Below are 12,669 nucleotides of genomic sequence, written 5' to 3'. Positions count from 1 at the left end.
TAAAATAAACAAATATCTTTAAAGCACCTGAAGTACCCAAGAAAATTGTTCCAGAAGAAAAAGTTCGGGAAGCTGTTCCTAAAATACCTGAAGTTCCACCAGCTAAAGGTATACACTGACACTCATCGTAACGTGAAGTAACTATGTTTTGTTATTCACAGTTTAAAGTGAATATATGTGACGTTAAATCCTTGTATTTTGTCTCTTTATATTCTTAATATCTTATATTTGTTATTTATAACTATTAATATACTAATATCTTTAAAGTTCCTGAGGTACCTAAGAAAAGTATTCAAGAAGAAAAATCAGCTATAGTTTTTTCTGAAGACATGACGACGTACAGTGAGTGTAGAAAAATTGGTGGTTCTCGTTGGTTTAATTTTTGTTTGTCTTGATACCTTTTAAAAGTAAATATACTAATATCTTGTAAAAGCCTGACGTGCCAAAAATATTTGGCTAAAATGAAATAATTTGAATGGCTATTAACCTCAGACAAGGTATATTTCCTCACCAATTTAAAGAATAAATAGTTCTGTACTTATAACATTGCCTGATTTTAGAAAAGTCATTTGTCTTGTTGAATTTGTCATTGTCTTGTCTTGTTAATCTGTTCTGTGTACAAATGTCTTGTGCTTTGAAGCAATTTATTTTCTTAAACCATGAAGTAACTTACTTTAACTTCATAGTTATATTTTAATTGGATTTTGTAGAATCAAAATGCTCCACCATTATTATTTTTTACTCTTCACAACAGTCACTGGAAACATTTTGGCAATGCTCCTCAAATGACCATAGATTTACAAGGCCATTGGAACCTCAAGAGTATTCTCAAGCCATTTTTTTTTTTTTGCCTTCATGTGAAACTATCATTAAATAATCTGAGGAGTAAAATAATCTAAATAACAAAATATTCTGAATAGAATACTATTCAATAATCTGAATAGTAACAATACCAGTAGTCAAGATATTCTTCCATTTATTTTAATCTAAAAAATTCTCTGTTTAAACCCAATTTTTTGTCACCCTGTAATACTAGGTTGAGATAAAAGTACATGATGATGCCCTCCTTTGAATACTCTTCCTATACTTGAATATGGTTGTTGTTATTAGCTAGTCTTCCTTTCTCAAAGCTGGGGAAATCTTTATTTTCTTCATTTGCCTTATTTTCCAAATATTTAATCATTTTTCTTTTTCTTTTCTGCTTCCAATCCCTAAATGGTTCGATGTTCATATTAAACTATCAAACCATAAACTAAATGTGGTTTGAAAATATAGATAACTAGGTTCCTGGAAAAGGAAAGGATTTACATGAATTTCCAGTAGGTCAAATAATAGGAGAGTTCTTGATGTGCAACTGAACATCGACTCTGTTCTTTATGAACAAATCCATAAAAACTAAGAGCAATAGGACAGGCTTACCAGTAACTTTCTGTGGACAAAGCAGAAGAGTTGTATAGTCCAAGGCCAGTGAATTTCTCAATTTTATCATCGTGATCATAAAGAAATGCTGAAAGTTCTATATCATAAAACTGGGCATGAGACTTGTTCCTAGCCAGTGTGTTATTGTCACTAATTTGTGTCTAGGTACTACTGGTAATTTGAGGGATAAATGTGTATTATGTATTATGTTTGTCTTAATACTATTCTTCTTCCACCTTGAAATGCCCCTAATTGGGTAAATACTAATATCTTTAAAGTTTATGAAGTATCTGAAGAATCGGCCTCAGAAGAAGAAGTACTTGTGACTTATCTTCAAAAGACAAAAACCAAACTAGCAAAAGGTATAGAACACCAATGATCCAATCTGAAGAAAATTTATTTTTGACTCGTTTTAAAAGCTCAACACTTTCCTTCACCATTTATAAATATAACTATACTCATATCTTTTAAGTGCCTGAGCCACCCAAGAAAGTTGTTCCAGAGGACAAAATATATGTGACTATTCCTAAAAAGAGAGAAACACCAGCAGCTAAAGGTACATTTCAACAATATCAAACTTGGATGAATATCTTTGGCTTCCAGACTCAAAAATTGCATGCTATATAATTTACTGTTTTTACAACTTGTAAGTGTAAACCTACAAATATCTTTAAAGAGCCTGATACAACCAGAGAAGTTTTTCCAGAGGTGGAGTTACCTGAGGCTGTTACCAAAATTCCAGAGCATCCTCCAACTGAAGGTATAATTCTTGGTTACAAAAATCTAAATAAAAGAATCTTTCCTCTTCAGTCTGCAAAATATGTTTAGTGCTTTGTGTAGATTCTCAGAACCTCTAATGCTAAAATACTGATATCTTTAGAACACCTAATATACCCAAGAGACAAGGAACTATCTGTAACTTGCCCCCAAGAAGTCAAGTCCCACTCACACAATGTACAAAAATAAACTATTAGAACAAAAATAAAATTTGTAATTTAAAGTTACAATATCTGTTAATATACCTAACTTTCTTTGTAAGTCAGATCTTGATGTCTTTGCCTCTTCTCAATTAAAAAATACTAATATCTTTAAAGAGTTTGAAGTCTTCAAGGAAGGGGATCCAGAGAGACAAGCTCCTGTTGTTAGAAGAAGAAAAACACCACCACCAAAAGGTACAAGCCAGAGGAAAATCAACTTCTTATCTCATGATTGTAGTTGTACTTAACACATGTAAAAATACTAACATCTTTATAGCTCCAGATGCAACCAAAGAAGTCATTTCAGAGAAGTAGATCCCCCAAAGCAACAGTTCAGCTGGGTATATAAATGTCCCATGAGTCATTCAAGAGAAAAGAGAGGGGAAAAAACCTTTAACTTATACACATGGGGGACGCTTGGGCTATAAAGTTTATGCCTGAGGCCTCCAGGGAACATATATATACATATAATGTGCAGATATGGCCCAGATGGATTCTTTAATAGGAAATAGCTATTACTGTTTCCCTAAAAAAAAAAAAATCAGACTAGCCAGAAAAAAATCTACATCAGATCACTTGTAACATTTATATCCCTGAAACTAGATTGAATTGGCTCAACACACCCCACCTCCTTTAAAGCAGAAATCAGTGCCGTCAAATGACAGAGGTGCTTGGCTGTAGACTGAGTCAGTAATTCAACTCTCCATGGGGATGAAATTCCAGGACTGCCTGTTGGAATTGCGTTTCTAAATAAACTTACTACTAAAAACAAGCATATAAATTTGAAATAACTGATTTCTCATAAGACTTAAATATCATAGAAATATTTTCAGAAAACTATGACTTAAATGAAATAAAATAGTTCACTATGGAGCTGTTCTATCTGTAATATCATCTCCACCTGAGAGCCTTCTAAAACCAAGGCAGTTAAAGGGGCTGGCGTAGTGGCGCAAGTGGTTAAGTGCGCGCGCTCCGCTGTGGCGGCCCAGGGTTCGCGGGTCCGGATCCCGGGTGCGCACCGTCGCACCGCTTGGCAAGCCATGCTGTGGCAGCGTCCCATATAAAGTAGAGGAAGATGGGCAGTTAAAACCAAAGTCAATTAAAGTTCGAGTTCCACCCTGAATACTTATTTGCTTCTCTCATTGTCTTTTAGTTTTAAAGAGTCCTACATTTTTCCATTTTGAATATTTTTAGATGAATCAAAAGACGAGAAAGTTTTAAAACTTCCAGAATAACAATGACTTCACAATACCCATGATATTCTGTAATTTAAAGAATACCTAGCACTTTGACATTGTTTTCTCAGTCTGGAATCTTTTAGTTGTTTTCCTCTCTCCTATGCTTGAAAAACAATCGCCTTTTTAAAATACCTAAGGTGAGGGTACAAAATAAAGCCCATCCAGATAAGAAAGGAGCTGTTTAGTTCTCCTCAAACTAATAACAAAAGTACTTGATTAGTTATAAAAAACCAATTTTTTCCCTTAAAAATTTTTCCATGGTCTAATTTTCTATACATTTACCATTCTAAGAAGTAAAATTACTAATACCAATAGTGCCTGAGGTGACCAAAAAAACAGCTCCTAATAATCAAGTATTCATACTGTCCTGCAAGAATCAGATTCAGGGAGCAGGGAGGTCTCCCAGTCTGGGGCATTCCTGTAGGTAGAGTTATGACTAAAATTCTTCACTGCTCTTTATCGCTCTGAAGTACAATGCATTAATATCTTTAAAGTGCCTGAATCACCTCAAGAAGTTGTCCCTGTAAAGGAAACACCCATGGCTACTCCCCCCGAAATTGAAACACCTTCCATTCAAGGTATCATTCATTCTATCATTCCTTCCGTCATGTATTTCATAAATGCCTACTGTGTGCATGGTTCTAGGGATCTGGGGAATAATAAGCAAAGACAAATAAGATTTGATTCCTTTCCTCAAGACTTTATACCTTATCCAACTCTTGAAGGAAGCACCCTTGTAGCCATAAAAATCACTTTGGTTCAGTTAAAGTGATTAATGTCTCCACTAATCCTTTAACCTCTAATTGTAATACTAATATCTTCCAAGTACCAGAAACTATGAAAGAAGTTGCTCCTGAAATGAAAGTATATGAGGATGTTCCTAAAGAGCCAGAACCTCTGCCTGTGAAAGGTATATGTCACCTCTGAACAGATACTGAAGAAAAAATTATCTGTCCTCTGCTCTTAAAATGATGATTTCTAATGTTCTTCATAACTCCTAAATGTAAATATACTAATATCTTTAAAGCACCTGAAGCTCCACGAGAAATTCCCTCTCAAAAGAAAATATTTGTGGCTGTTCCTATCAAAACAGAAAACCCTCCTATTAAAAGCACTCAATCAACAAACACTTAATAGGGAGGGCCTACAGTAAGGAGGGTCACAGGAACTCTGCTAGGCGCTGGAGAAGGGTGAGCACCTCTTCTCAAGGATTCTACTAACCCTGTTCGTCTTAGTTGATTGGTGGGGCAATGGGAGAATGGACAGAGAAGAGATTTCTAGAAAGCTACATTTGCTAACTTATTGTGGTTACTGTTTTCATTAATCATTTTAACTCTTACATGTGAAATACTAATATCTTTAAAGTGCCTGAAGCTCCTCAAGAAGCTGCTCCTGCAAAAAGAGTTCCTTCCAAAAAAAGAGAACCTCCATCAGTTAAAGGTACAAGTTACCATGCCCTCAAGTTCAAGAGGAAATCGCTCTTGCCGTCTTGAAAATATTTTACTCTTCCTAGTGATCTTCATAACACTAAATGTTGAAATACTAATTTCTTAAAGTGCCCGAAGCTCCCCGAGAAATTGTCCCTGAAAAGAAAACATACGTGGTTCCTCACCAAAAGCCTGAAGTCCTTCATGATGAAGGTATATCTTGCTGGAAGCTTAGAGATTTGGGAAAATGTCTTTTCCTGTATAAATGTGTTTCCTGTTTGTACTGATTCTTGTAACTCCTAAATGTAAAAATATTAATATCTTTAAAGTGCCTGAGGCCCCCAAAGAAGTTATCCTGGAAAAGAAAGTGCATGTTCCCCAAAAGCCTGAAGTTGTACCTGTCAAAGGTACATTTCTAACCATCCCTTTAAGGTGGGTTAGGGAGGGCAGTAGAAAGAACCACCTTGCTAGCTTTGAAAGATCTTTTGGTGTGTAAATGTGATTCTTGTCTGTGTTGATCCTTGTGACTTAAATGTAAATTTACTAATATCTTCAAAGTGCTTGAAGCTCCCAAAGAGGTTGTCCCTGAAAAGAAAGTGTCTGTGCCACGCCCTAAAAAGCCACAAGTTCCACCTGCTACAGGTATTTGTCACGGATCTTAGGTTTAAGAAGAGAGAACTCATCTGCTCTTGAAAATAGTTTGTTCTGGTGGTCTTCATAACGCCTACATGTAATTTTACTAATATCTTTTAAGTGCCCAAGGCTCCCAAGGAAGTTGTCCCTGAAAAGAAAGTGCCTGTGGCACCTCCTAAAAAGCCAGAAGTCCCACCAGTTACAAGTATTTGTCACTGACAGTAGGCTTAAAAAGATACAACTCTTCTGCTCTTGAAAATATTTTGTTCTAGTGGTCTCAAAACTCCTAAATGAAATTCTACTAATATCTTTCAAGTGCCCGAGGCTCCCAAGGAAGTTGTCCCTGAAAAGAAAGTGCATGTGCCGCCTCCTAAAAAGCCAGAAGTCCCACCTGTTACAGGTATTTGTCATGGACCTTAGGCTTAAAAAGACATAACTCTTCTACTCTTGAAAATATTTTGTTCTAGTGGTCTTCATAACTTCTAAATATAATTTTACTAATATCTTTTAAGTGCCCGAGGCTCCCAAGGAAGTTGTCCCTGAAAAGAAAGTGCATGTGCCGCCTCCTAAAAAGCCAGAAGTCCCACCTGTTACAGGTATTTGTCATGGACCTTAGGCTTAAAAAGACATAACTCTTCTACTCTTGAAAATATTTTGTTCTAGTGGTCTTCATAACTTCTAAATATAATTTTACTAATATCTTTTAAGTGCCCGAGGCTCCCAAGGAAGTTGTTCCTGAAAAGAAAGTGCGTGTGCCACCTCCTAAAGAGCCAGAAGTCCCACCTGTTAAAGGTATTTGTCACTAATCTTAGGCTTAAGAAGACATAACTCTTCTCTTGAAAATATTTTGTTCTAATGGTATTCATAACTCCTAAATGTAATTTTACTAATATCTTTCAAGTGCCTGAGGCTCCCAAGGAAGTTGTCCCTGAGAAGAAAGTGCCTGCAGCGCCTCCTAAAAAGCCAGAAGTCCCACCAGCCAAAGGTAGTCACCCCCTTGTCACTGTGTTTGATACTGTTCATTTGTCTTTACTCTATCTAATCATGAAAATGCTAATGTCTTTAAAGTGCCCGAGGTGCCAAAGGTAGCTGTCCCAGAAAAGAAGGTGCCTGAAGCTATTCCTCCCAAACCAGAAAGTCCTCCCCCTGAAGGTAATGTCAAAGCTATACATGCCAAGGAGAAAAACACCTGCTATTTTATCTCGAATATTATATATATAAATCCAACTACATAAAGGTGATATAATTCTAAAGAAAAAAACAGTCAGCAGTTATGCAAAATATCTTGGTGCATGATTACATGGTATAGTCATCAATTATTTTCACCTTTTCTAAACACAAATTACCAATATCTTTGAAGTGCCCGAGGTGCTGCCGGAGGAAGTCGTCCCTGAAAAGAAAGTGCCCGTGGCTCCTCCTAAGAAGCCAGAAGCTCCACCTCCTAAAGGTATTTATCCTTCCATGTTGTTCATCACCTGTTTCAGAGGGCTGGGAAAAGTGGTATAGAGGGTCCACCAGTCTCACAAATTATATTGCTTGGGTAAATGTGTCGTCGGTATTCCCCCTTTATCGTTTCTAACTAAAAGATACTAATATCTTCAAAGTTCCTGAAGCACCTCAAGAAGTTGTACCTGAAAAGAAAGTGTCTATGGCTGTGCCCAAAAAGCCAGAAGCCCCACCTGCTAAAGGTATTTATTCCCACTGCTCTGTAGAGAAGAAAAAATATTGTCTTGTACTGTTCACAGTCATGATAATATGTGCCTTCACTATTCATAAGTTCTAAAAATACTAATATCTTTCAAGTGCCTGAAGCTGCTCAAGAAGTTGTGCCAAAAAAGATAATTCCCAAGCCTCCACCCAAAAAACCAGAAGCACCACCTGTCACAGGTACATGTTAGCCCTGACCTCCTTTTGCAGAAGAAATATTTCTTCCATTCTTGAGAATAATTTCAGTCCATTGCTCTTCATTAACCTAACTGTAAAACTACTAATATCTTTCAAGTGCCTGGGGCTCCCCAAGAAGTGGTCCCAGAAAAGAAGGTTCCCAAGGCACCACCCAAAAAACCAGAAGCCCCACCTGTCACAGGTACATGTTAGCCCCGACCCCATTCTGCAGAAGAACCCTCTCTTCTGCTATTGAAAACAGTTTTAGTCTGTTGCTCTGCCTTAACTTAAGTATTAAACTACTAATATCTTTCAAGTGCCTGAAGTTCCTCAAGAAATTGTTCCAGAAAAGAAGGTTCCCAAGGCACCACCCAAAAAACCAGAAGCCCTACCAGTTTCAGGTATTTTTCACCCCAGTCCTTATTATACAGAAGAAATACCTCTTCTTCTCTTGGAAATATTGTTAGTCCGTTGATCTCATCAACCTAAAACTACTAATATCTTTTAAGTGCCTGAAGTGCCTCAAGAAATTGTCCCTGAAAAGAAAGTACCAGTGGCACCTCCTAAAAAGCCTGAAGTCCCACCTGTTACAGGTACTTATCACTCACCTTAAACTTAAGAAGGTGACTCTTCCACTCTTGAAAATATTTTTTTCTAGCGGTCTCATAACTACTAACTGTAATTTTACTAATATCTTTTAAGTGCCTGAAGCTCCCAAAGAAGTTGTCCCTGAAAAGAAAGTACCTGTGCGACCTCCTAAAGAGCCAGAAGTCCCACCTGTTCAAGGTATTTGTCACTGGCTGTAGGCTTAAAAAGACATAACTCCTCTGCTCTTGAAAATATTTTGTTCCAGTGCCACTACTAAATGTAATTTTACTAATATCTTTTAAGTGCCTGAGGCTCCCAAGGAAGTTGTCCCTGAAAAGAAAGTGCCTGTGGCACCTCCTAAAAAACCAGAAGTCCCACCTGTTACAGGTATTAGTCATTGGTCTTAGGCTTAAAAAGACATAACTCTTCTGCTCTTGAAAAAATTTTGTTCTAATGGTCTCATAACGCCTAAATGTAATTTTACTAATATCTTTTAAGTGCCTGAGGCTCCCCAAGAAGTGGTCCCAGAAAAGAAGCTTCCCAAGGCACCACCCAAAAAACCAGAAGCCCCACCTGTCACAGGTACATGTTAGCCCTGACCTCATTCTACAAAAGAACTATCTCTTCTGCTATTAAAAACAGTTTAGTCCAGGGGCCAGTCCCGTGGTTTAGTGGTTAAGTGCACGTGCTCCGCTACTGGCAGCCCGGATTCAGATCCCGGGCACGCACCGACGCACCGCTTCTCTGGCCATGCTGAGGCGGTGTCCCACATACAACAACTAGAAGGATGTGCAACTATGACATGCAACTATCTACTGGGGCTTTGGGGAGAAAAAGGAGGAGGATTGGCAATAGATGTTAGCTCAGAGCCGGTCTTCCTCAGCAAAAAGAGGAGGGTTGGCATGGATGTTAGCTCAGGGCTGATCTTCCTCACAAAAACAAAAAACAAACAAAAAAAACAGTTTAGTCCATGCTCTTTATTAACTTAAGTGTAAAACTACTAATATCTTTTAAGTGCCTGAAGTTCCTCAAGAAATTGTCCCTGAAAAGAAAGTACCAGTGGCACCTCCTAAAACGCCTGAAGTCCCACCTGTTACAGGTACTTATCACTCACCTTAAACTTAAGGAGGTGACTCTTCTGCTCTGAAAATATTTTGATCTAGCGGTCTCATAACTACTAACCGTAATTTTACTAATATCTTTTAAGTGCCTGAAGCTCCCAAAGAAGTTGTCCCTGAAAAGAAAGTGTCTGTGCCACGCCCTAAAAAGCCGGAAGTTCCACCTGTTACAGGTACTTGTCACTTGCCTTAGACTTAAGAAGACATAACTCTTCTGCTCTTCAAAATATTTTGTTCTATTGGTCCCGTAACGTGTAATTTTACTAATATCTTTTAAGTGCCCGAGGCTCCCAAGGAAGTTGTCCCTGAAAAGAAAGTGCCTGTGCCACCTCCTAAAGAGCCAGAAGTCCCACCTGTTACAGGTATTTGTCACTAGTCTTAGGCTTAAAAAGACATAACTCTTCGGCTCTTGAAAGTATTTGGTTCTAGTGGTCTCATAACTCCTACATGTAATTTTACTAATATCTTTTAAGTGCCTGAAGCTCCCAAAGAAGAAATTGTCCCTGAAAAGAAAGTGCCTGTGCCACCTCCTAAAGAGCCAGAAAGGCCACCTGTTAAAGGTATTTGTTACTGACCTTAGACTTAAGAAGAGATATCTCTTCTGCTCTTGAAAATATTTTGTTCCAGTGGTCTTCATAACTCCTAAATATAATTTGACTAATATCTTTTAAGTGCCTGAGGCTCCCAAGGAAGTTATCCCTGAAAAGAAAGTGCGTGTGCCACCTCCTAAAAAGCCGGAAGTCCCGCCTGTTACAGGTATTCGTCATTGGTCTTTGGCTTAAAAAGACTTAAGTCTTCAGCTCTTGAAAATATTTCCTTCTAGTAGACTCATAATTCATAAATGTAATTTTACTAATATCTTTTAAGTGCCTGAGCCTCCTAAAGAAGTTGTCCCTGAAAAGAAAGTGCCTGTGCCACCTCCTAAAGAGCCAGAAGTCCCACCTGTTACAGGTATTTGTCACTAGTCTTAGGCTTAAAAAGACATAACTCTTCGGCTCTTGAAAGTATTTGGTTCTAGTGGTCTCATAACTCCTACATGTAATTTTACTAATATCTTTTAAGTGCCTGAAGCTCCCAAAGAAGAAATTGTCCCTGAAAAGAAAGTGCCTGTGCCACCTCCTAAAGAGCCAGAAAGGCCACCTGTTAAAGGTATTTGTTACTGACCTTAGACTTAAGAAGAGATATCTCTTCTGCTCTTGAAAATATTTTGTTCCAGTGGTCTTCATAACTCCTAAATATAATTTGACTAATATCTTTTAAGTGCCTGAGGCTCCCAAGGAAGTTATCCCTGAAAAGAAAGTGCGTGTGCCACCTCCTAAAAAGCCGGAAGTCCCGCCTGTTACAGGTATTCGTCATTGGTCTTTGGCTTAAAAAGACTTAAGTCTTCAGCGCTTGAAAATATTTCCTTCTAGTAGACTCATAATTCATAAATGTAATTTTACTAATATCTTTTAAGTGCCTGAGCCTCCTAAAGAAGTTGTCCCTGAAAAGAAAGTGCCTGTGCCACCTCCTAAAGAGCCGGAAGTCCCACCTGTTAAAGGTATTTGTCACTGGTCTTAGGCTTAAAAAGACATAACTCTTCTACTCTTAAAAACATTTGTCCTAGTGGTCTCAAAACTACTAAATGTAATTTTGCTAATGTCTTTTAAGTGCCTGAAGCTCCCAAAGAAGAAGTTATCCCTGAAAAGAAAGTGCCTGTGCCACCTCCTAAAAAGCCAGAAGTCCCACCTGTTAAAGGTATTTGTTACTGATCTTGGGCTTAAGAAGACATAACTCTTCTGCTTTTGAAAATATTTTGTTCTAGTGGTCTCAAAACTCCTAAATGTAATTTTACTAATATCTTTCAAGTGCCTGAGGCTCCCAAGGAAGTTATCCCTGAAAAGAAAGTGCATGTTCCACCTCCTAAAAAGCCGGAAGTCCCACCTGTTACAGGTATTTGTTACTGATCTTGGGCTTAAGAAGACATAACTCTTCTGCTTTTGAAAATATTTTGTTCTAGTGGTCTCAAAACTCCTAAATGTAATTTTACTAATATCTTTCAAGTGCCTGAGGCTCCCAAGGAAGTTATCCCTGAAAAGAAAGTGCATGTGCCACCTCCTAAAAAGCCAGAAGTCCCACCTGTTAAAGGTATTTGTCACTGATCTTAGGTCAAAAAAGACATAACTCTTATACTCTTGAAAATATTTTGTTCTAGTGGTCTCATGATTCTAAATGTAATTTTACTAATATCTTTTAAGTGCCTGAAGCTCCCAAGGAAGTTGTCCCTGAGAAGAAAGTGCCTGCAGCACCTCCTAAAAAGCCAGAAGTCCCACCAGCCAAAGGTAGTCACCCCCTTGTCACTGTGTTTGATACTGTTCATTTGTCTTTACTTTATCTAATCATGAAAATGCTAATGTCTTTAAAGTGCCCGAGGTGCCAAAGGTAGCTGTCCCAGAAAAGAAGGTGCCTGAAGCTATTCCTCCCAAACCAGAAAGTCCTCCTCCTGAAGGTAATCATGAGAGTATCCAAACTAGCATTTTTAAAAATAAAAATTCTCTTCTTAGTGTTGTAAAAATCTTTTTGAAAAATATTTCCTATACTTTAGTCAATTCTAGCATTAAAATGAGCTTCTGTCTTTAAAGTGTATGAGGAGCCTGAGGAAATTGTCCCGGAAGAGCCTCCAGCTGAAGTTGAGGAAGAGCCCGAGCCTGCTCCTCCTCCCAAAGGTACTTGGCCAGCCGCTGGGTTGCCTTTGCCAATCTTTCACCCTTCTTGCCCTGAAAATTCTGGGCATTATGGGCTTTTGTCTTGTTTCTCTTGTTTCTCTTATCTTCGCTGATTCTAAAACATAAATTCTAATGTCTTTAGTGACCGTGCCACCTAAGAAACCTGTCCCAGAAAAGAAACCACCTGCTGTTGTTGCCAAAAAACCCGAACCACCACCGGCAAAAGGTATTTCTCACTGCCACTAACTCCTACAGAAAAATGTCTGTCTTTAAATTGTTGTGTTCTACTGTTCTACGTAATGATTTCCTTATGTTGTTGAAACTCTGAGCTAAAAACTGCTAATACTTTTTAAAGTGCCCGAAGTGCCCAAGGAAGTTGTTCCTGAAAAGAAAGTGCCTCCAGTGGTTCCCAAAAAACCGGAAATCCCGCCTGCTAAAGGTACATGTAGCTGCCCACTATCTGGTGGAGGTGGATAAGGCCTCCAGCTCTTAAAAAGTGTTTTGTTGTGTGTAAATGTGATGAAAGTTTACTAGTAATTCTTCATAATGTTAAAATACTAATATCTTTTAAAGTGCCTGAAGTTCCAAAAGAAGTTCCAGAAAAGAAAGTAGCTGTTCCCAAAAAGCCAGAAGTCCCACCAGCTAAAGGTACATGTCACTAATGAGATTCTGCAGAAAAG

At 38.1% G+C, this 12,669-nt stretch overlaps 1 protein-coding gene across 1 annotated transcript in view; it reads left to right on the top strand.

The window, feature by feature from the left end:
- Positions 1 to 12,669, top strand: part of TTN (titin) — a 271,430-nt gene that overhangs the window by 135,488 nt on the left and 123,273 nt on the right. The window contains exons 154-163 of the mRNA XM_087435440.1: positions 6,403 to 6,486; positions 6,596 to 6,679; positions 6,763 to 6,846; positions 8,470 to 8,553; positions 10,741 to 10,824; positions 11,689 to 11,772; positions 11,906 to 11,989; positions 12,132 to 12,215; positions 12,345 to 12,428; positions 12,563 to 12,637. Of these exons, the coding sequence (XP_087291566.1) occupies positions 6,403 to 6,486; positions 6,596 to 6,679; positions 6,763 to 6,846; positions 8,470 to 8,553; positions 10,741 to 10,824; positions 11,689 to 11,772; positions 11,906 to 11,989; positions 12,132 to 12,215; positions 12,345 to 12,428; positions 12,563 to 12,637 (831 nt within the window). The remainder of the gene's footprint in view (positions 1 to 6,402; positions 6,487 to 6,595; positions 6,680 to 6,762; positions 6,847 to 8,469; positions 8,554 to 10,740; positions 10,825 to 11,688; positions 11,773 to 11,905; positions 11,990 to 12,131; positions 12,216 to 12,344; positions 12,429 to 12,562; positions 12,638 to 12,669) is intronic.

This window comes from Ceratotherium simum, chromosome 9 (assembly GCF_057802395.1).
Source record: "Ceratotherium simum simum isolate JZ-2026a chromosome 9, ASM5780239v1, whole genome shotgun sequence".
Classification (NCBI taxonomy): domain Eukaryota; kingdom Metazoa; phylum Chordata; class Mammalia; order Perissodactyla; family Rhinocerotidae; genus Ceratotherium; species Ceratotherium simum.
This window is presented reverse-complemented; position numbering and strand designations above follow the sequence as displayed.